A 23527-nucleotide genomic window follows, 5' to 3' on the forward strand; every position below is an offset into this window, starting at 1 on the left:
ATCTCTGTGCATTCAAATTGCCATTGATAAAATTCAGTTGTGTTTGTTGACCCCACCGCCACCATGGAGCACTCTGTTCACAACGTTGATATCAGCAAACCGCTTGCCCACACAATGCCATACACACTTTTTGGCATCTGCCCATTACAGTTGAGTCCGGGATTAATCTGTGAAGAGCACACTTCTCCGGTGTGTCAGTGGCTATCGAAGGTGAGCATTTGCCCACTGAAGTCGGTTACGATTCCGAACTGCAGTCAGGTCAAGATTCTGGTGAGGACGACGAGCACATCCCTGAGATGTTTCTGACAGTTTGTGCAGAAATTCTTAGGATGTGCAAACCCACAGTTTCATCAGGGTGGCTGGTCTCAGACAATCCTGCAGCTGAAGAAACCAGATGTGGAGGTCCTGGGCTGGTGTGCTTACACGTGGTCTGCGGTTGTGAGGCCAGTTGGACTTAGTGCCAAATTCTTATGGTAGAGAAATGAACATTCAATTCTCAGGCAACAGCTCTGGTGGACGTTCCTGCAGTCAGCATGCCAATTACACGCTCCCTCAAAACTTGAGACATCTCTAGCATTGTGTTGTGTCACAAAAATGCACATTTTAGAGTGGCATTTTATTATCCCCAGCACAAGGTGCACCTGTGTAATGATCATGCTGTTTAATCAGGTTCTTGATATGCCACACCTTACAGCTGGATGGATTATCTTGGCAAAGGAGAAATGCTCACTAACAGGGATGTAAACAAATTTGTGTACAACATTTGAGAGAAATAATCTTTTTGTGAGTATGGAACATTTGAGAGAAATGATCTTTTTGTGAGTATGGAACATTTGAGAGAAATTATATTTTTGTGGATATGGAACATTTGAGAGAAATAATATTTTTGTGAGTATGGAACATTTCTGGGATCTTTTATTTCAGCTCATGAAACATGCATTTATATATTTTTAGTATAGAACAGTGAGGGTTAGTTCTATAAACATTTTATAGCGTCGCTAGCATGCTAATGTTGATACACCATAGTCGTGGGTCCATCAAATCAAGCAAATGGTACTGAACTCATGTTTTGACATTGTAGTGGCTATTGCTGTTTTGGTCGTTTTTTTGCTTAGTGACATTGCGAATATCATATTTTTGCCTTTTATTTAACTAGCTATGTGTATCTAAGTCCCAAATTCTCTTGAGATACTGTGAGAATTTGTGCACTCACAGATATGAAGCCTCAGAAATAAAAGATCCAGTCACAGATTAGGAGCCACTCCCTTTTTATATCAAATTGTGCACGTGTTGTAGGTTCCCATGATAATGCCTGGGTTCGTGTGTTAGGTTCCCATGATAATGCCTGGGTTCGTGTGTTAGGTTCCCATGATAATGCCTGTGTTCGTGTGTTAGGTTCCCATGATAATGCCTGTGTTCGTGTGTTAGGTTCCCATGATAATGCCTGTGTTCGTGTGTTAGGTTCCCATGGTAATGACTGTGTACGTGTTGTAGGTTCCCATGATAATGCCTGTGTTCGTGTGTTAGGTTCCCATGGTAATGCCTGTGTTCGTGTGTTAGGTTCCCATGATAATGCCTGTGTTCGTGTGTTAGGTTCCCATGGTAATGACTGTGTACGTGTTGTAGGTTCCCATGATAATGCCTGTGTTCGTGTGTTAGGTTCCCATGGTAATGACTGTGTACGTGTTGTAGGTTCCCATGGTAATGCCTGTGTTCGTGTGTTAGGTTCCCATGGTAATGACTGTGTACGTGTTGTAGGTTCCCATGATAATGCCTGTGTTCGTGTGTTAGGTTCCCATGGTAATGCCTGTGTTCGTGTGTTAGGTTCCCATGGTAATGCCTGTGTGTGTGTTTTGTAGGTTTCTATGGTAAGGGCTGCATAGAAGCGTGCCAGCTGAACCCGTGTGAGAATGATGCCAAGTGCCACAGGAAGCCCAGCTCATCACATGGATACATCTGTGACTGTGGAGACAACCACTATGGCCAGTACTGTCAGCACAGGTCAGTCTATCAACTTTACATCAACTGTAGATCAGCACAGGTCAGTGTGTCAACTATACATCAACTTTAAATACATTAATATTCTGAACATACTGTCCATCTGTGACTATGGAGACAGGTCAGTAAACACTATAACTATACATCAACTTCAGATGACTGAACCCCAACCCCAACTATAGTCCCGAATGTCTGTGTGTGTTTCTAATATTAGTAACAGTACATCATAGCAGTACCTGAGATTGTCTGTGTGTGTTTCTAATGTTAGTAACAGTACATCATAGCAGTACCTGAGATTGTCTGTGTGTGTTTCTAATGTTAGTAACAGTACATCATAGCAGTACCTGAGATTGTCTGTGTGTGTTTCTAATGTTAGTAACAGTACATCATAGCAGTACCTGAGATTGTCTGTGTGCGTTTCTAATGTTAGTAACAGTACATCATAGCAGTACCTGAGATTGGGGTGAGACAGCCGTGTTACAGTGCTCTGCTCTGTCTATCTGTCAATGTGGATTTTGTTGTCCTTGTTTTTCAGCAGATCTGCCCTAATCCCCAGGAGAGGATGAGAGGAGACTTAAGTTTCTCTGTGATGATAACACACAGTGTTTATATGTGACCCAGGTGTCACCCCACCCCAATGTGAAATCCCTCCCAGCTTTAGGTCTCACAGATTTGTCACTTCCTAATTTCCCTTTGATCTAGGTACTGTGGCCTATATAGCAGATAGGGACTGAAATTGAGAGAACTACCACTTTTAATGTGTGTGTGTGTGTGTGTGTGTGTGTGTGTGTGTGTGTGTGTGTGTGTGTGTGTGGGTGTGTGTGCGTGCGTGCCTGTGTAGGATTGACCACCAGTGTCCACGTGGTTGGTGGGGCTCTCCAGCATGTGGGCCCTGCCACTGTAACACCAGTAAAGGATTCGACCCCGACTGCAACAAGACCAGTGGCCACTGCAATTGCAAGGTGACCTGCCCCCCACACACACACACATACAAGCGCGCGCGCAATCACACATATCTGTAGTAAATCCTCTTACCGTTATTCAACTCATATCGCAATCCCAGGCACTGATCCATGCTCTTATATAGCTCAGCATCACCCTTACCTACTGTTTTCTAATCCCTGTTTGTGACCCTAATCCTTGATACTGATCCTAACCTGACACTGCTATCAAACAGGCATTGTCTTATGATGCATTATCAGCAGCTTCACCTTGTAATCTGAGCAACCCCATTACCCTTAACACTCTTAATGCCCACGGACCCCCCTTATCCCTCATACCACCCTCCACACTGTGACCCCATCTTAAATCCTGTTTCAAGGACAGTACAGAAGCTCAGTTTTCTCACAGTATAGTATTATATTGAGTATTGTAATTTAAATGTTGAATTGTTCTAAGATGAGATTTAACATGCTGGTGTTTCATACCACCCTGCATACCACTGCTGGCTTGCTTCTGAAGCTAAGCAGGTGTGGTCCTGGTCAGTTCCTGGATGGGAGACCAGATGCTGCTGGAAGTGGTGTTGGAGGGCCAGTAGGAGGCACTCTTTCCTCTGGTCTAAAAAAATATCCTAATGCCCCAGGGCAGTGATTGGGGACACTGCCCTGTGTAGGGTGCTGTCTTTTGGATGGGATGTTAAACAGGTGTCCTGACTCTCTGAGGTCATTAAAGATCCCATGGCACTTATCGTAAGAGTAGGGGTGTTAACCCCGGTGTCCTGGCAAATTCCCAATCTGGCCCTCAAACCATCACGGTCACCTAATAATCCCCAGTTTACAATTGGCTCATTCATCCCCCTCCTCTCCCCTGTAACTATTCCCCAGGTTGTTGCTGCAAATGAGAACGTGTTCTCAGTCAACTTACCTGGTAAAATAACAGATAAAAAAACACATTTCTAAACGCCCACCTGACAATATTGTTTTGTGTTTGTCTGTCCATGTCTCTGTATGTCTCTCTTTTTCTCTCTAAATCCTTCTCTTTTCTGTCAATCTGCCCGCTTTCATCTTCCCCTCTCTCATTTTCATGTTGATGTGTGCGCATTTGTGTATCTGTCTGTGCGCGTCTATGTACATGTATATGGCTGTATATGTATGTGACTTTGCTATGTCTGTTCTTTGTGTATTTGGATGTGGTTGTCTTTGGTCTGAATGTTATGTCTACATGTGTTTGGGTGTATATCTGTTTCTGTTGTGTCTATATCTCTGTATATGTGTGTCTGTCTCTGTGTACCTATCTCTGTGTATATATCTGTGTGTGTCAGGAGTTCCACTACCACCTGCGGGGCAGTGACTCCTGCCTGCCCTGTGACTGCTACCCTGTGGGCTCCTTCTCCCGGTCATGTGACCCAGAGAGTGGCCAGTGCCAGTGTCGGGCTGGTGTGATTGGTCAACAGTGCAACATGTGCGACAACCCCTTCGCTGAAGTCACACAGAAGGGCTGCGAAGGTGAGACCGAGGGGATTCCTCTCCTCCTACCTGTGATCTTCTCTTTCTCTTTTCCTCTCATGTCTTCTCTCTCATCTTCTCTGTGCTTCTCTGATTCACTCATTTTCCCTGCTGTAAGACTCTTTCTCTCTCAAAAACATCTCCCCCTTGTCAAACCTCTCTCCTCTCAAACTAGTATGAGATTTTCATTGCCTTCATACACAGGTTTTATTTTGATTCATAGTCTTTTCCCCCTGTTTCTCTCTCTCTCTCTGTTAGTCATCTATGACGGCTGTCCTAAGACCATCACCCTGGGTATCTGGTGGCCCAGGACGAAGTTCAACCTGCCAGCAGCCGTGCCCTGTCCTAAAGGATCCGTGGGTCAGTCCCTCAACACTCTACACTTTCTCTGTAGTTATATGAACCGTTACTCAGTAAAGTCTTTGACATTGTTGCATTTATATTTTTGTTCAGTATACTGTATATTTCCTGAATCTTCCACAGATGGAAAGATGATAACATCTCCCATTAGAAGACTCATGATCTATACTGACTATAGGCAGATAAACTCCCCATTCCTTTGAAACCTACTATCTGTGTTTGATTGTATCCCCTGTGCTGCTTTTTACTGTTGTGAATGTTATACAGGTATTAGTGTCTGTGTCTGTTCTCTCCAGGTGCTGCTATCAGACACTGTGATGTGGAGAGGGGCTGGCTGGAGCCGGATCTCTACAACTGTACCTCTCCTCCCTTTGTGGAGCTCAATGCAGCAGTAAGAATACTCTACTACCCCATTGCTCATACTGGTTGGAACTGTACAATACGGAATGGTGTCTAACATAGTGTGTGTGTGTGTGTGTGTGTGTGTGTGTGTAGCTGGAGTCGGTTGAGCGGAACGAGACAGAGCTCAGCACCATCATGGAGAAGAAACTGGCCCACCAGCTCCGTGATGTCACCGAGGCCACACCCCGTCTCTATGGCAATGACCTCCAGATTGCCGAGCGGCTACTGTCCCGCCTGTTGACCTTCGAGAGTCTGCAGACGGGCTTCGGCCTGACTGCCACCCAGGACGCACACTTCAACGAGGTGAGGGTTGCCTGGCAACACGCTTGTAAAACCTTTTAGTGGAGTTTGGAAAATGTAGTCACTGTTTTATTAGATTGTGTGTGTAGGAACTGAATCTCCCTCTCCCCCTCCCTCTCCAGAATGTTCTGCAGGGCTGCAGTGCGGTGCTGGGTCCAGGCAGTGCAAGTTTATGGCGGGCCCAGATCCAGGCCCAGGGAGGGGCAGGAGGACTGGCTGATCTGCTGGAACAGTATGCCCAGACCCTGGCCCAGAACATGAAGCTCACCTATCTGAACCCCGTGGCTCTGGTCGCCCCCAACATCGGTGAGCCCCCCAGGACAGAACCATCTGCTCTCTTACCCTTCATGTAGTGGGATCAGTTCATTGTGTCAAATGAGGTCTACCTTTCTGTATTGAGTGGTTGTTCCTGCTTTATTTGGTCAAGTAGTCAATCCATGCAAGTGTGTAGCCCTAGTCCTTTTCCTGTGAAAAAGGAAAGAGAGAACCCTGTTCACAGCAGTGCAGGTAGAGATCCAGGGTTGGTTTTAGCAGGAACATGCTGTATAAATATCAAATACAAGTGTAAAAACCACACACTGATGACAGACGACCGACCTTAATACTTGTTTTATTGTTGAGTAGTGAACAACAACATTGTTCAGCAGGTTATTTTTGTTATGTTGTGTGGTATAACCTGGAGTCATGGACTGTGTGTATGCTTGTGTTTCAGTGATGAACCTGGACCGTGTTGAGAACCACACCCACGTGCGCAGACGTTTCCCTCGCTACCACAGCCCTCTGTTCCGCGGCCAGGCTCTCTGGGACCCCCACACACATGTGGTATTGCCCCCTGCTGCTCTGGTGCCACAACGACACCAACGTAAGGAGAACACACACATACACCACAGCCACTGAAACACACAAGCACACATACTGTACACACACACACAAGCACATGCGCCTACCTACCTTATGCCACTCCTCTTATGCCTTGTGTATTTTCCAGTTTCAGCTTCACAGAACACAGCTCCTGCCCCTGTCAGTACGTTGGCCAATCAGACGGAAGACTATGCTGCAGCCAGGCATTCTGTTTCGCTACTGGAGCCGCCTGTCACCATTGTCATCATGTTGATCTATCGTAGCCTTGGAGCAGCACTCCCCCCCAAGTACCACACTGACCGACGAGGAGTCAGGTGTGTGTGTACTGTATGTGCCTGCCCTCCAGTGTCTGTCTCTCTCATGACATCTGGTTTACCAGGAGTGTGTGTTTGTGACTGTTTATTTATGTTTTCATTGGACTTTTCAAAGCACAGCATTGGAATTGTGCCAAAAGTATTGTGTGTTTGGTGAATCATAAAACAGTCTTAGGGCTATTAAGTCCGTCCTACTAAATCAAATGATCTCACTCCCTCTCCCCTCTCTCCTCTGTCACTCCTCCTCTCCGTTAGACTCCCCAGACATCCAGTGATGAACTCTCCAGTGGTCAGTGTGTCCATCTACAACAACCAGACGTTTGTCGGGGGTCCTCTGGACTCGCCCCTGCTGCTGGAGTTCCGCCTGCTGGAGACCACCAACCGCAGCAAGCCCCTGTGTGTCCAGTGGAACCACAGCAGCCCGTGAGAAGAGCTTTACATGACTTGAGGGGGGCTTGTGCTCTATGGGAAATAGATATTGTCAGCTGGGAGTTGCAGTGTGTTTGATGCCGTTATCTTTCTCTCACTCAACCCAACCCATCTCTTTTCTTCATCCTGACTTTCTCCCACCCACCTTTTCTCTCCCCCTATTCGCTCCTTCTCTCTCTCACTCTGATGCTCTCTCTCTGTCTCTCTCACTCCACCCCCCTCTCTCTACAGGTTGGAGGTGGGAGGTTGCTGGACGGTGAGGGACTGCATCGTAGTATACAGGAACACGTCCCACGTGCGTTGCCAGTGTCAGAGGCTGGGCACCTTTGGTGTCCTGATGGACAGCTCCCAGAGAGAACAGCTGGAGGGGGATCTGGAGACCCTGGCCCTGGTCACCTACTTCTCCCTGTCTGTGTCCATGCTGGCCCTGCTGCTCACCGTCCTGGTGCTGTCCTGCCTCCGGGGCCTCAAGTCCAACACCCGCTCCATCCATTCCAACATGGCCGCCGCCATGCTGCTCTCTGAGCTCGTCTTCCTGCTTGGCATCAACCAGACCGAGCAGCAGGTATGTGTGGGTGGGTAGGTTACGTGTGTGTGTGTGGGGGGGGGGGGCTATGTGTGTTTATGAGCATGGGTGTGTGTGCACCCAGCCAAGATGTCACAGTATGCATTGGTATGTTCAACAACTGTTCCAACTGTGTATCGTATGTACAGTAACAGTATGTTATATCATTGTCTTCAATGACCTTTAATATCCCATGTATTATTTTTAACTAGCTAATCTACACAGTCTGGATCTTTTCCAGTCAAACTGACTGAAAGGTTTTTCTGTTTGAGTGGGTGGACAAAATGTCTGGCTGGGTGCACACTGCCTTGGTGTTCATTGGTGTTTTGCACTGTGATGCTGACCGTATAACACCAGGTTTCATACGTTCTCTCTCCCAGTAAATGTTTTCTAACTGGTCTGAAAGCCAAAGGCCTTAAACAAATTGTTGGCCAAACTCACCAATAGAAGCCCAATGGGCAAATAGTCACTGAACTCGTCTACAGACCCATATGAAGACATTGAAAGTTGTCATAACATAATCTCTATACATGACTCTGACTGTCCTCTTTCTCTGTTAGTTCCTGTGTACGGTGGTGGCCATCCTGCTGCACTATTTGTTCATGGCCACGTTTGCCTGGCTGTTTGTGGAGGGGCTCCATATCTACCGCATGCAGACAGAGGCTCGCAACATCAACTACGGAGCCATGAGGTTCTACTATGCCATCGGATGGGGCGTGCCTGCCATCATCACAGGTACACACACACACACACACACGAAGTTCCCTACAGAGACCTGTTTTAGAATGGATTTCACTGATACCAGTAAGAACACAAAGTGAAACACACATCTTACTCTCTGTGTTCAGGTTTGGCGGTAGGGCTGGATCCTGAGGGCTATGGAAACCCAGACTTCTGCTGGATCTCCATATATGACAAACTCATCTGGAGCTTCGCTGGACCCATCGCTATCGTCATCCTGGTACTGTCTCCCTCTCACTCTGTGTCAGTCACTTAGTTTGCCTCTATACCTCTAGTTCTGTGTCAGTCACTTAGTTTGCCTCTATACCTCTCACTCTGTGTCAGTCACTTAGTTTGCCTCTATACCTCTAGTTCTGTGTCAGTCACTTTGTTTGCCTCTATACCTCTAGTTCTGTGTCAGTCACTTTGTTTGCCTCTATACCTCTAGTTCTGTGTCAGTCACTTTGTTTGCCTCTATACCTCTAGTTCTGTGGCAGTCACTTTGTTTGCCTCTATACCTCTAGTTCTGTGGCAGTCACTTTGTTTGCCTCTATACCTCTAGTTCTGTGTCAGTCACTTTGTTTGCCTCTATACCTCTAGTTCTGTGTCAGTCACTTTGTTTGCCTCTATACCTCTAGGTCTGTGTCAGTCACTTTGTTTGCCTCTATACCTCTAGTTCTGTGTCAGTCACTTTGTTTGCCTCTATACCTCTAGTTCTGTCAGTCACTTTGTTTGCCTCTATACCTCTAGTTCTGTGTCAGTCACTTTGTTTGCCTCTATACCTCTAGTTCTGTGTCAGTCACTTTGTTTGCCTCTATACCTCTAGGTCTGTGGCAGTCACTTTGTTTGCCTCTATACCTCTAGTTCTGTGTCAGTCACTTTGTTTGCCTCTATACCTCTAGTTCTGTGTCAGTCACTTTGTTTGCCTCTATACCTCTAGTTCTGTGTCAGTCACTTTGTTTGCCTCTATACCTCTAGTTCTGTGTCAGTCACTTTGTTTGCCTCTATACCTCTAGTTCTGTGTCAGTCACTTTGTTTGCCTCTATACCTCTAGTTCTGTGTCAGTCACTTTGTTTGCCTCTATACCTCTAGGTCTGTGGCAGTCACTTTGTTTGCCTCTATACCTCTAGTTCTGTGTCAGTCACTTTGTTTGCCTCTATACCTCTAGTTCTGTGTCAGTCACTTTGTTTGCCTCTATACCTCTAGGTCTGTGGCAGTCACTTTGTTTGCCTCTATACCTCTAGTTCTGTGTCAGTCACTTTGTTTGCCTCTATACCTCTAGTTCTGTGGCAGTCACTTTGTTTGCCTCTATACCTCTAGGTCTGTGGCAGTCACTTTGTTTGCCTCTATACCTCTAGTTCTGTGTCAGTCACTTTGTTTGCCTCTATACCTCTAGTTCTGTGTCAGTCACTTTGTTTGCCTCTATACCTCTAGGTCTGTGGCAGTCACTTTGTTTGCCTCTATACCTCTAGTTCTGTGGCAGTCACTTTGTTTGCCTCTATACCTCTAGTTCTGTGTCAGTCACTTTGTTTGCCTCTATACCTCTAGTTCTGTGTCAGTCACTTTGTTTGCCTCTATACCTCTAGTTCTGTGTCAGTCACTTTGTTTGCCTCTATGCCTCTATACCTCTAGTTCTGTGTCAGTCACTTTGTTTGCCTCTATACCTCTAGTTCTGTGTCAGTCACTTTGTTTGCCTCTATACCTCTAGTTCTGTGTCAGTCACTTTGTTTGCCTCTATACCTCTAGTTCTGTGTCAGTCACTTTGTTTGCCTCTATACCTCTATACCTCTAGTTCTGTGTCAGTCACTTTGTTTGCCTCTATACCTCTAGTTCTGTGGCAGTCACTTTGTTTGCCTCATTGCTGTCTCTTTGTTGCAGATGAATGGTGGGATGTTTCTGCTTGTGGCTCGCATGTCCTGCAACCCCTCCCAGAAAGAGACCAAGAAACTACCTGTCATGTGAGTAGCCCAGAGAGGTTGAACATATTACATATAAATGGCCTGGTTCTGCTGAATACAATTCTATTGCAGTAATACAGTAAAGCATTAAATCCACCCATTAAAGCTTTTTTGATAAAGAACCTCTCTGTCTCTCTCACTGTTTGACAAGCTCTCTCTCTCTCTTTCTCTCTATTCTTTTCCTTTTCCTTCTGTCTCTCCAGAGCCACTATACGCGGTGCCATCCTCCTGCTGCTCCTGGCCACCTCTACGTGGTTCTTTGGGCTGATGGCTGTCAACAACAGCATTCTGGCCTTCCACTATATCTTCATTGTACTATGCTTACTGCAGGTACTGACCCTGTCTGGTGTGTGTGTGTGTGTGTGTGTTATTAGACTGTGTGAATTGCTTTATAGTCCTGGTGAGTACTTGGTGGTGTGTTAATGTATACATTCCCCTCCTCCCAGGGTCTTGCTATGTTCCTGGTATTCACGGTGCTGAACGCGGAGGTGCAGGAGGTCTGGAAGTTGTCATGTCTGGGCAAGAAGAGCCCCGACGAGGACACACCTAGAGCCCCACAGATCCCTGTGAGCATGCCCCCCCCACACACACACACACACAGCCCACTACACCAACAAGGAACCCATCTACCCACCCATCCACTGTACATCATCTGGCCCCATTCTACCACACACATCACCCCCCCCATCCAAATCACCACACCCTGGTCTTCCCTTAACATGATCTCCTCAGGGCTCTTCACTTGACCCACATTCCACAATGCACTGTGCTTAGCCTGCTGTCTTTACAATTGTTCTCTACCACTGACTCATCTGGGGAATGATTGTTGCTGTTTGCTCTGACTAATTCTGACTCAACTAGCGCAAGAATGTTGATGTGTGCTCTAGTCCTGAATGTATTTTTCAATACGTGTGTGTTTTGTGTCAAGGGTCAGAACCCCTACAACAATGCGTCGTTGCTGGAGCAGAGCGGGCTGCACCGCATCACCCTCGGGGCTTCCACCATCTCCTCTGTCAGCAGCGCTCGGTCAGTAAGCCATCTGAGATGCACAGGATCTGTGAGACTGAAATATGTAGTGGCAGTTTCCCAGACACAGATTCAGCTTAGTCCTGGGCTAAAAGCTATTTCAATGGAGATTCTCCATCAACCATGCTTTTAAGTCCAGGCTCAGTCAGAGTCTGGGAAACCGGCTCATTGTGTACTTGTACTGCAGACTTCCACTGTTTGTAAATAAGGTTTATATGGAGCCTGGTTAATGTAGTGACCAGTCTAGGGTCTCAGTTTGTGTGATGTCATGTGTAAATGCTCTGGTTAACACCTCCTCTCCTCCCACAGAGAGAACCTGCTGGCCCGCCAGACCTTGGAACACAATCTGGGACATACTGGAGCTACAGACCTGGACGTGGCTATGTTCCATAGAGACAGAGGTACCCACTGGTACACACACACACACACACACATGCGCACAAACAAACACACACGCAGGCAGTCTTGCCCACGTGTGCACACATGCATTGTAATAGAAATACACACATTCATAAACACTCAACTAGGGTTTTAATACTGTATACAATACACTTAAAATTATAACAAATGTACATGACCACTTTTAAGTTTTTATTGGTGACTGACTGATAACTGGTGACTGATAACTGGTTCTATAACCTCGCTCTCTCTCTCTCTCTTACTCCCTCGCTCTCGTTCTGTCTCTTTCTCTCTCTCTCTGTCGTTCTGTCTTTCCCTCTCTCTCTCTCTCTCTCTCTGTCGTTCTCTTTCCCTCTCTCTCTCGCTCTCTGTCGTTCTCTTTCCCTCTCTCTCTCGCTCTCTGTCGTTCTCTTTCCCTCTCTCTCTCGCTCTCTGTCATTCTCTTTCCCTCTCTCTCTCTCTCTCTGTCGTTCTCTTTCCCTCTCTCTCTCGCTCTCTGTCGTTCTCTTTCCCTCTCTCTCTCTCTGTCGTTCTCTTTCCCTCTCTCTCTCTCTCTCTCTTGCTCCCTCGCTCTCGTTCTGTCTCTTTCTCTCTCTCTCTGTCGTTCTCTTTCCCTCTCTCTCTCTCTCTCTGTCGTTCTCTTTCCCTCTCTCTCTCTCGCTCTCTGTCGTTCTCTTTCCCTCTCTCTCTCTCTCTGTCGTTCTCTTTCCCTCTCTCTCTCTCTCTCTCTCTGTCATTCTGTCTTTCTCTCTCTCTCGCTCTCTCTCTGTCATTCTGTCTTTCCCTCTCTCTCTCTCTCTCTCTCTCTGTCGTTCTCTTTCCCTCTCTCTCTCTCTGTGTCGTTCTGTCTTTCCTCTCAGGTGAGGACTCAGACACAGACTCAGATGTCTCTTTGGAAGGGGAACGTAGTCTCTCCATCCCCTCCTCCGAGAGTGAGGACAACGTTCGTCTCCGTGGACGCATCCAGCGGCGTTTCAAACGCACCAATCACAGCGAGCGGCTGCTCACAGAGCCCACCCACAATAGCACCAAAGGTACACACAGACGCTAAGAAAATGTCAGACTGATCATAGATTCACAAATGAATACATACAGATGTTATAAATGTCAGAAACCGATATCCATAAATCAATAAAAATCCTTATCCATTTACATGTCACTTCTACGAAACATTATCTCATATTGGATACAGTTGTGATTTATTTTGAATTGTTGGCCATTGGCTATTGTCCATCTTTGTGTGTCAGACCTGGATGGCAATGACCTGCTCTCCTATTGGCCAGCGCTGGAGGAGTGCGAGGTCCACTCCCTGCAGAAGTGGGGCTCAGAGCGCCGCCTAGGGGCTGACTACAGCAAGGATGGCTCCAACAACAACCAGCCTGACGCAGCGCTGACCAGCGGGGACGAGAATGGACTGACAGGACAGTCCAACCGCCACCGCAAGGGTGAGTCACAACCTCAGTTGGACCAGATGATACTATTTTGGTCTGTGGGGGTATCAATGGTTGACTTTGGAGTGCTGATGACCAGCATTTATTACCAATGGGTTCCACATACAGATTCATGTGGACTCAAAGGCCAAAATACATACACATGATTAACCTTTTCTCTCTTCTCATCTCTCCCTGCTGTCTCAGGCATCCTGAAGAACCGTATTGGCTGTCCGCCGGCCCTGCAGGGTCTCTCCACCATGGGCCGGGTCCCCAGCGATCTCTCCTGGTACCGCACCTCCACCCTGGGCCACAGAGGCGTCCCGGCAGCCTCCTACGGCCGCATGTACAGTGGGACAGGCTCCCTGTCTGGCACGGGCTCCTTGTCCCAGCCCGCCTCACGCTACTCTTCCAGGGAGCACCTGGACTCTCTGGCTCGCCGCCAGTTCTCCAGAGACCCCCTGGGCCGCCAGGCTGGAGGAGGGTCCCAGAACCGCCTGGACCGCCAGGGCTCCCGGGACAACCTGGACCTGCTCCCCCGCCGCCGTGAGCTGGGCCTGGACAGAGCCTCCAGGGAGAACCTGAGCAGCTCCAGAGACAGGCTGGACATCCATCAGCACAGCGCCCATGCCTCCCAGGAGGACTTGAGTGGGAATGGATGTGTGGAGCCGAGTCTGGGGGGGTCGCGCTCCCAGCTCAACAACCTGATGCAACGCCAGGCCTCCTCTCGTGAACACCTGGGAGGAGCGCTAATGAGCAGCCACTCCCGCCAGCAGCTGGAGGGCAATGGGGGCGGTGGGGGGACTCAGACCCAGCCCTGCAGGGAGTGGCTGCGCACACTGCCCCCACGTCAGCCCTCGCACCCTGACCAGCCCCCACCCTCCCCTCCTCCACCCCCAATCAGCGAGGAACCCCAGGAATCCCCCTACCCCGTCGCGGCCGGCTGGACTCTGCTCCCCCATGTAGGTACCCCCTCCCTGCCCTCGGCGCACCCCCAGCCGCCACCCGTCCAGTGAGCACCTGGACATCCTGTCCTCCATCTTAGCCTCCTTCAGCTCATCTGTGCTCACGCCTCCAGACCCCTCATCTGCACAGGGACCCTCCCCCTCCCCGCCCCACTCCGCCACCTCCCACAGCATCTCTGAGGTTTCCCCAGACTCTGAGTAAGTCCTAAACTCAATCACTCACTCACCTTCATCTACCTGCTTCCTTTTCTCTTCACACTCCTGCTCTGCTCTCTTTATCCTCACGCATCCCTCTTTTTGGTCCCCATCAAAGATGTGGTGATTTGGATTCTAAATGTGTCATAGCCTACATATCAGGAGATTTATGTAGCATTAATAACAATGATGTTCTTTTCTCTTGCCTCTTCAGAGTCAACAGAAGTGAAGGACAGTCTTGATGACACCCTCCAAATCCCACAATGCATGTCTAGTGGGGTGACCAAGTACTGCGCGGGGGTAGGGCAGAGGTCAAGGAGCCCCTGGACTGCTGAAGCACTTTGGGATACTGGAGGATATGTGTTGAAGGAAGGCAGAGACAGTGAGAGGGAGTTTGAAGGTGCTGGGTTGGTGCTGCTGTTAAGTATTTTCGGTCACAAGTAGCAACCAGTATGGGGAGGAGGGCTATATGATTGAAACAGAGGCTACCTCAGCCACTACGTTTTAACATTCTTCGATCCTCAGATTTCAACATGAACACAAAGATCGGAATCGATCTGCTAAGAAAAAGATGAACCTGTAGATAACATTTTTATACATTTTGTATCTTTTTCAACAGAGATGAAGAAAAAAACTCTCTTGTGATGTTTTGGAAGATTGTGTCCATGTGTGGTTGTGAAGGAGATGTGAATGGAATCTGGTGCTACGGGCCCTAATTCAATCCCAAATTCCACTACCATTATCCCGAAACCTTTCCTCAAACCTGTCAACTATGTTTATAAAACTAGGGACTGGGGTTGGTTAGTGTTGATTGGATGAGATTACAAGACGTGATAGGATGAGGAAGATGTTGGGGGCGGGTGATTGTAAATAGGAAGGAATTCTAGGAAAGCGGGTTTTGATAGAACAAATGATTGTGAACAAGAAAGAACGCAGATATACTTTTATATTTGCAAGGCTTGATGATGGCTTGATTATCTCCTCATTCTTTAGACATAATTGTTCTGTTAATCCAAGACCCACTGCATTTGAATGTCGAACATCTATTCTACAGCATCATATAGCTCTCTGTGCTACTATAAATCACAAACATATCAGCCAAAACAAAGTATTATATCAGACATGGTTCCGTATCTAATGGTTTCTCTGCCTGAGGATATGTGGTCCATTTATGTGTAGAATATCTCTTTTCAATGACCTGCTGTAATATCATTTCATGTCTTTGGTGGTATGTTATTATAAATGTGACACTATAATTGCCAAAAATGTCCCCAGGGGTACCCCCAATATCCATCCTTACCCATGTTCCATCTGTGTTTAGCTGCTCCAGTTATTTAGCTACTGGGCAGTTATTTTTTCACAGGATTTATTATTGCAGTACCTTTAACTTGTACAGACATAAGATTTTATTTTATTTATGACGATCATATTTCTTACTTTGCAATTTTGTGTGAGAGGATGTAATGTTTCCTATGGCCTGACTCTCCCACTGTGACAAAATGCGTTGAGAGAAAAGAACGAGTGAGAGGAAAGACATTGATGTGATGATGAAGGGATAGAGAGAGGATGGGGGATTGTCTTTGTCAGTTACTTTATTCTGGGGTATGTGCTATCCAGTCAGCATAGGGGGAATTTGAAACGGCTGCTCCTCATTTACCGTGGAAACCATACAAGAGAAATGTTGCACATTAAAAAAAAGAACTATTCCTAACAAGATGTGTTTTCTGTGAGTGACATTCCCTGATGAAAACAAGTGTTAGCAGAGACCAGTTTTGACAGTTTGTTTCCGGAGGCTCTTCTCTCTCAGGTATTTTTATGTGCCAGGTGTCTTTTCATATTCAGAGATATCCCTCAGCCCATTACAACAAAACTCCCCCTGATTCTGAGCAGCAATGAAAAGGAATACTAAAACAAAAATCACTAAAACCTGAAACTGTCAAACTGAAAAAATCATTGTCAGAAAATAAGAGCAATAAAAATGTAAAAAGAAACAAACGTGAAATGATTTGATCGTGATCCTCAATGTCCTTGCTACTAGAGGACAGTCGTACCTCTTCCCCTATCTTCTTCAGCTTAGCCTGATAGTATCTATTTGTTTTGCCTGTAGGCCTTCTTTCTGCCTCACCGCCTGTCTCTTATCATCTAGAACCTTCTGTTCCATCTGTAGAAGCCTCATCCTCTGCTCATGTTCCAGCTCCGACAGTTCCAACATGCGCGGCCCATACCGTGGGTCCTCCGCACCTCGCCCTGCCACTGCCGCCAGAGAGGTGAGGGGTCGTGTGGTGGCCCGGGAGGTGTAGGGTAGGTCAAAGTTCACAGGGCAAGAGGTGAGCAGGCTAGCGGATGAGGCAGCTGGGATGGGTGGAGAAGGGCATGAGGGGGACGTCCCAGACCCAGTGGATCCACTGTGGGTGAGGGTGGAGGCATTGGGCTTGTTGGTGGAGGGGGCCAGAAGGAGTCCACCACTTCCTGTTAGTGCTGTAAAGGAGGTGATGCCGATACTCATGTCTACCTGGTCTTTACTCTCACACTCGTGGGGAAGACATGACACTGGGTTAGATTAACTGTACTGTCAGACATTCTGCTCTTATAATAGAAGAACATTCAGTTAAATTGAACTGTATTGACATTTTCATATGTAAGATCATCATACAGAGAGGTCTGTCTATGGAGATGTGCTCTAGCTGAGAAGACACATTACCTCCCTGTGACTGTACAAATATAAGCCATTCTTACTAATCTGCTAGAGAACCAGTTCAGATTTAAGTATAGCTTTTGTATGACAGATGCCTTTAGTGAGGTCTAATGCTTTAATATTTAATAATTCATCCCAACTGTTACACCGAGAAGATTGGACAATCTTCTCAGAGTAACAGTTGAGATAATGGGACAATTCAGAGTCCAATGCATTTCTCATCCTTGGATTGATGTACGTTTTCTGAGCCATATCTCGTCCGGCTTCGCGGTGTCTTGATCTACACAGGAAATCTGTCTGACCCTAGTGCAGCTGTAAGCAAGCAGGTCGGATCTACTGGCTACGTAAAGTAAGGTATTGAAAACAGGGGTGCCAATCCGTTTTTATTTGTATAAAATCATAATTTTTTGGAGCATACAATATTTGTATTTATTTTAGATTTTTTTTTGGATGATCTTTATCAAGGGTGCAAATAATTTTGGACTGACTATGTGTGTGAGCAGATGACACCACATTATATCATCTGAGGAAAACAAATATTATAAACTCAATGTGATGAGCTCATCTTAGCAGAGTGTCAGCACAGAGTAGTGCTTCTACACCTGCATTGCTTGCTGTTTGGGGTTTTAGGCTGGGTTTCTGTACAGCACTTTGAGATATCAGCTGATGTACGAAGGGCTTTATAAATAAATAAGATTTGAGCAGTGTGGTATCACCTGCAGTGGGGGAGCCAGGCCAGAGGCCGGTGTAGCCCTCCTCTCTGTCCATGTCGTCCTGGTTGGAGATGAGGTTGGGCACCATGGCCGTGATCTCTTGCTGAACCTCGGTCAGGGCCGTGACAGGCAGGCCAGTGACCACCTGCTTATGGCACCGGTGCAGCACCTGGCGACTCTCCACCTTCAGTCTTCCACAGTGTCTTCATGGTACCCACCGAGCTGGGTGGCCGGTCAGGGAAGGCAGCATTGACGACGTTCACCACCTCGCCCCATATGGCATTGCAGTGCACCGTGGCGTTGGTGTCCTTCCTGTAGTCCTGGACTGTGCGAACCATGCTTTGAATCCTCTGCAGGAAGTAGAGCTTTTGCTGCATGGTGAAGTTGGGAGTGAGGTACGACATGGTTGTTGGTTGCCAAGGCAATGGGGTGGAGCTAAGGGGTCTAGTCCTGCTCTGGTTTTGTGCGCTCCCTATGGGACTCCCAATCACGGCCAGATGTGATGCAGCTAGCTAGCATTCAATTGAATTTGAAACAAGGTTTTTTCGGTGACAGTGTTTGGTTTAGTCTAATTTGTTGACCTGATCATTTGCAAGAACTGCTAGGTGCATGTATTTACTTGGATGTGTCATTGTCATGAATGGTACTGTGATCCACAGTAGAGCATCATCTTTACTGGGATAACCAACTGGTTTGGAATGTTCTCACAGTAACAGATGGCTGTCCACTGTTACACCAAATTACATGATGAACACGTGCAGTGGTCAATTGTGTGATTGTTAATCACGCACAAAATCATTTGTTTTCCGGGTTTGAAATAGAAGGACACACATCAGAATGAAATTCAAATGTATATGAATACCTGCGGCAAGGTTGAGATTTTTAGAGGCATCAGCCACCGTTCGCAAGGATTCCAAATTTTTCATCCACCTATCGAATGCATTGCTTGCTACCTTAGCAGGTTTGCTAGATAGCATTACTGTCAAACTAATACACCTGGGATTCCCCATTTAAATGCACGTAGTTTTTATGTACATTTTAAATTACTCACATGCAACCAGACAGTAATAAAAACGCAAACACTGAGTGACCAGGATACAAAATGTAAACAACAAACCTGCGTAATTTACGCAAATAGCACGTTCGACTAGTTTTTAACCAATGGGTATCAATTCTATTGCGATTCATCTGTCAGTGTAGACATATTTGATTGGATACGTGTCATACACTACTCTGGCAGTGGAGGAACACATAGGTGGCTAGATAGAACCAATACACGAAATGGATGAAATGAAAGGGTTCTCCTATATAGATATGTAAGTAGCTAGCCATAGTATTTCTAATACAGCAGTAGCCCTGACATTGCTAGCTAGTTTTATAATTGTTTTTTTTTTATTATACAAAGTTATTAGCAGTATGTCATCTAGCTAGCTATTGGTACACACTCTTTTCACGCCACTTCGATACAGCACAACCGGAAGTGATTTTTGTAGCAGATTACCCAACCTTTTTTCATTCCGGGACCTTTGAGACGTCCCTACCTCATTTGAAGTTAACACTTAAAATGGGTTGGTGAAGGTCAGGGTAGGGGTTACCCACGGACCTTTCGCTAACTCTTTTCCTAACCTTAACCTGAAATTCTCCTAACCTGCTACGAAAAAGTCACTTCCGGCCATAGCTGTATCGAAGCGGCGTGAAAAGTGTTTCTCATATTGTGTTTTCCTGCCTTGGTTTTGACAATAAGTCTGAAGTTGTTGTAAATGAAACTTGTTTCTTTCTGATTCTCATTCATAAGAGAAAGAGTAACATAACGGGCTAAAGCCACACATTATCAATCTAATGTTACAGCACACACACATAGCTAGTATCTAGCAAGTTGACGTTGTCACACTACAGAAAAAGGCATTTAAATAAGAGGATTACTGGCTAATTCTTCTGTATGTGTCCCAGGTTGTCAGGTACTGTTGAGGAGAGGAGCTCAGTGATGATGGAGGCCCTGGTAGTGCCTGTCACTGCTCTGGAGTTCCTAAGGGAGGAGTACCTGCTGACAGGTACGGGATCCCTGGCTAGAGAATACAAGACCGTCCGTACCGTAGAGATCCTATTAAATTACTAATATTCAAATTCCTAATTCTCTGGTTATTACTGCCAAATCAAAACCCCAGCATTATCAATCTGATCTGGGCCATGTTCCAAGAAATGTATAACCTGCATCCTTTCTCTCTTTTTTTGTTGTCCTTGTTCCGTCATGAAGATTTTATTTTAAATAATGACATTTGCATATGTCCATACAGGTGAGGGTCCGATCCTGACAGTTTACTGCCTCCAACCACAGCCCAAAGCCTGCACCTCACTGAGCTTGCTCCACAACTACCGCATCCATGGAATACGTCACAAACCACAGCCAAGAGACGGACGGACCCGTGACCCAGAGGATGAGGTGGTAGTGTTTGGAGGGAAGGTTGTGCGCCTGCTGAGGCTGAGTGCTAGAAGGTAGAGGCTAGAGCCACTGGGCCCCCTCATGGAGCTGCAGGACTGGGCCCTGGATGTCCACTTGGTCTCTGGAGAGGAAGAGCCCCTCCTCAGTGTGGCTCTGGCCTTTGGAGGGACCTGGGAGGACTCTGTCCTGGTGGGGGAGACAGTGTTCAACCAGCTGGTGCTCTGGAGGCCAGGAGGGGCACAGCCAGACAGGAAGGCCCCAGTGGAAAGGTGTCTGCCAGGTCATAGTGGTGTCTTCTTCAGCCTCTGTTTCCGCCGGGAGACTGGTGTGTTGGGGTGCTGTACGGACACCAGTCTTCTCCGTAAAGCTGTCCCCTGGATGGGTGTACAGCACTGGGGAGGACGGGGTCTCTGTTGTGGGACTGGGGAGGTGGGGGAGGGTGGGCCGGACACTGAATGGACACCGGGCTGGGGGAGTGAGGGCGGTCAGTGAGGGAGGGGAGGGCCAGGGCATGTGGGTGGCCACCGGGGGGCTGCAGATCGAGGAGTCCAGCTATAGCAGGTGGGGGGTGAGAAGAGGGCGAGAGCCTGGTGGACCTGGACTTCCCCTCCTGTGACGGGGGTTCTGAGTTCAGGTCCTGTGTGTTAGAGGTGTTGAGACTTATGGGTTGGGGGTCTGCTGCATCCAGGGAGGGGCTGTGTGCTATAGGCAGCCTCCGTGAAGGGGTGCATGTCTTCCCCATGTCCCAGCCTGGTGCAGGGGTGTTGTTGAGGGCAGGGCCAGGGAAGGTCCACAGTGTGCTGTGGGTGGCGCAGGCAGAGGGACAGGGGATACCTGCAGGTGTCCGGGGCAGAGGGGCTGGTCTATCATTGGCAGGTGGAGGTAGAGATGAGACACAGGACTGGATCTAAGGGTAGAACCACTGTGCTCTCCTCCTGCCTTCCTGTGCAAAACGCCGGCTCACTGCTGTAGTTTACCTCAATCATCCACAGGGGGCACTGTTGCTATGTCGAAACAGGAGAGGATCACTGCTTCTTTTTGAAGGGAGAGAACTCCCGAAGCAAGGGGTGACGTGGGTGTGAGCATCGCAGACAGTTGTACAGCGCAGGTAGAGATAGCTGTGTGAGTCCTCTGGGTCGGACCAGAGAGTCTTGAGGTTCTGAGGGTCCATCAGTCATGCAGGGGGATGGAGTGGCTGGAGAGAGTTCTGCTTCTGGAACCCCAGGACTCTGAAGATGACCTGAGGGTCCAGGAACTAGAAGGGACTGGGTCTGGGAGTGGTAAAAAGGCCCACTTTGTGATGATGGTCTTCCACTTGGTCCACCTTGTGGTGCAGTACCATGGGGGAGGAGGTAGAGGGCAGCAGAGTTCCTACAGCTCCAGTCTCAGTGGTCAGTGGCTTTAGCTCACACTGCCCTTCTGACTGCCCTAAGGATGCTGAGCCCTGCTGATGTCCACCTCCCCTGACCAGAGGGTGTTTGTTGTGGCTGGCCAGTACCGGACTCAGCCAGCAGGGAGCGCTCTTCTCCCATGGCATAGACCCAGTAGGGCTGGAGGTATGGATGGGGGCTGGGCCTGTAGTTGGGGCTAGGGACAGGGGCTGGGTGGTTGTCTGTGGACAGGGGTTACAGCTGCTGAAGGTAACAGACATGGAGGATGGAGGGAACAGGTAGCATAGAACTGGAAGAATGATGTGTGGGACGTGTGAAAGAGTCTTTTCACCAGACAAGACAACATGACCTGTTGTGTACAGGACCCAGTGCTTTCAGACCCATGGACTGGTACTTTACTAAATTCATTGTCAAAGCATCTGACATTTTCCTCGGGGGGGGGGTGTATTGCAAGTGCTGTGTTGTGAAATGGAGGTCTCGATGGGGGTCAGTGCACAAGTTTACAGGGGGACAAGACTGCAGCAGATGAACATGAGTTTTTTAGTCACATCCGAGTGCCATCTTCACTGAGGAGATAAAGGGACAATCAGAAAAAGTCTACGAGAGAGAGAGAAGGGTTTGAGTATGGAAATGGACTGCAGAGGTGAATAAATAAGTAAACTATTGAGAGAATGTTAGTTAAAGAGCCAGAGGATGGAAGGAGGGGATGCCTTCTGACCAATGCCGTATAAAAACAACTGTATATGTGAATACATACACATTGCTTCTGACAGGCTCAATGGGAAATCTCTGGATTTGTTTTTTTCCAATAGAAAGACCTGTAATTCAACTGTGTCTGTGCAGAGTGAGAGAAGACTCATGGAAGGAATCTATTGATGCCTGAAGGGAGTCGGGGCTGATTGGTGAAGTCATTTACTGTAAGCACAGTTGGACAGAAGGCATTGTCTGCTGAGAGGTTAAAGTGACAAAGGAGGTGTGTGTAGTGGTGTGTGTGTGTAGTGGTGCGTGAGGGATACCTCGGCGTCGCCAGAGCCAGGAGAACGAGGCGGAGGTGTGCCAGTGGACCCCCGAGGGAGGAGGAAAGACCCCCAAGTTGAGGAGGAGCCCTCCACACCCACCAGAGAGGTACTTTAGTCAAGATGGGTAACATTGTTGTCATGTGTTATTATGGACTAAAGTAATGAACTGAGATCTCTCTGCTCTGTCGTCACAGGTTATAGGCACTATGGTGTTACGGGATCGGTTGCCTATGATTGGCTCCTCTGGAAGGAAACCAGCAGGTGAACCAACTAAGGTTTCACACCACTTAATTTAATAGCGCTACTATTTGAACCTGCTTCACTGTCTGTGTGTTGACTTCTGGTCCATGACTGTTTAAAAGGCCAGCTCCTCCTCTTGCTCTGCATCCTCTCCTACTCCTCCTCATATCCTGTTTCATCCCCTCTCATCTCTGTTGGCTCTCAAGTGTTTGTTTTCCTCTGGCTTTGTTCTCTGTCAACAGACACTTGATCCTGTCAACAGAGACACACAGGGCATGAAATAATAAACAATGCACTGTAACGCTCACAACAACAGTTCTTGTGGAGAGATGTTACCCCACTCTTCCACCAAGGCACCTGCAAGTTCCTGGACATTTCTGGGGGGAATGGCCCTAGTCCTCACCCTCTGATCCAACAGATCCCAGGCGTGCTCAATGGGATTTAGATCCGGGCTCTTCGCTGGCCATTGCAGAACACTGACATTCCTGTCTTGCAGGAAATCATACACAGAATGAGCAGTATGGCTGGTGGCATTGTCATGCTGGAGGGTCATGTCAGGATGAGCCTGTAGGAAGGGTACCACATGAGGGAGGAGGATGTCTTCCCTGTAACGCACAGCGTTAAGATTGCCTGCAATGACGACAAGCTCAGTCTGATAATGCT

The 23527-nt window shown here is 47.6% G+C and overlaps 2 protein-coding genes across 5 annotated transcripts in view; both read left to right on the forward strand.

Moving 5' to 3' along the window:
- LOC112221553 (cadherin EGF LAG seven-pass G-type receptor 3-like) overlaps positions 1-15884 on the forward strand; it is a 51811-nt gene extending 35927 nt beyond the window's left edge. The window contains exons 14-35 of the mRNA XM_042303951.1: positions 1860-2001; positions 2840-2960; positions 4259-4442; positions 4701-4802; positions 5099-5193; positions 5298-5507; positions 5627-5810; positions 6217-6366; positions 6493-6679; positions 6935-7102; positions 7340-7673; positions 8234-8408; positions 8522-8634; positions 10272-10351; positions 10555-10681; positions 10798-10917; positions 11280-11377; positions 11687-11778; positions 12637-12810; positions 13024-13221; positions 13414-14369; positions 14581-15884. Of these exons, the coding sequence (XP_042159885.1) occupies positions 1860-2001; positions 2840-2960; positions 4259-4442; positions 4701-4802; positions 5099-5193; positions 5298-5507; positions 5627-5810; positions 6217-6366; positions 6493-6679; positions 6935-7102; positions 7340-7673; positions 8234-8408; positions 8522-8634; positions 10272-10351; positions 10555-10681; positions 10798-10917; positions 11280-11377; positions 11687-11778; positions 12637-12810; positions 13024-13221; positions 13414-14222 (3863 nt within the window). The 3' untranslated portion in view covers positions 14223-14369; positions 14581-15884. The remainder of the gene's footprint in view (positions 1-1859; positions 2002-2839; positions 2961-4258; positions 4443-4700; positions 4803-5098; positions 5194-5297; positions 5508-5626; positions 5811-6216; positions 6367-6492; positions 6680-6934; positions 7103-7339; positions 7674-8233; positions 8409-8521; positions 8635-10271; positions 10352-10554; positions 10682-10797; positions 10918-11279; positions 11378-11686; positions 11779-12636; positions 12811-13023; positions 13222-13413; positions 14370-14580) is intronic.
- Positions 15885-18967: 3083 nt separating this feature from the next.
- LOC112222106 (WD repeat-containing protein 6-like) lies at positions 18968-23310 on the forward strand. Of its 4 annotated transcripts, none has more exons than XR_002949107.2 (5): positions 18968-19090; positions 19725-19825; positions 20069-22730; positions 22819-22899; positions 23107-23310. XR_002949107.2 is itself a non-coding variant. In XM_024383592.2 (3 exons), exons 1-3 carry the CDS (start codon positions 19056-19058, stop codon positions 20269-20271), a joined length of 339 nt encoding a protein of 112 aa, XP_024239360.1. In that variant the 5' UTR covers positions 18968-19055; the 3' UTR covers positions 20272-22414. The 4 variants fall into 4 exon arrangements, 1 of the variants encoding a protein (XP_024239360.1); XR_002949108.2 differs by having other exon boundaries at positions 22819-22885; XR_006079638.1 differs by having other exon boundaries at positions 20069-22522; positions 22589-22730; positions 22819-23310.
- Positions 23311-23527: the final 217 nt, after the last annotated feature.

Source organism: Oncorhynchus tshawytscha, linkage group LG22, assembly GCF_018296145.1.
Source record: "Oncorhynchus tshawytscha isolate Ot180627B linkage group LG22, Otsh_v2.0, whole genome shotgun sequence".
Taxonomy (NCBI): domain Eukaryota; kingdom Metazoa; phylum Chordata; class Actinopteri; order Salmoniformes; family Salmonidae; genus Oncorhynchus; species Oncorhynchus tshawytscha.

Bases quoted from the DNA above. Each gene is read 5' to 3' on its own strand.
- LOC112222106 (XM_024383592.2), top strand. From the start codon at position 19,056: ATGGATGAAATGAAAGGGTTCTCCTATATAGATAT. The intron at 19,091-19,724 runs GTAAGTAGCTAG...TATGTGTCCCAG, and splicing joins GGGTTCTCCTATATAGATAT to GTTGTCAGGTACTGTTGAGG. The intron at 19,826-20,068 runs GTACGGGATCCC...ATGTCCATACAG, and splicing joins GGAGGAGTACCTGCTGACAG to GTGAGGGTCCGATCCTGACA.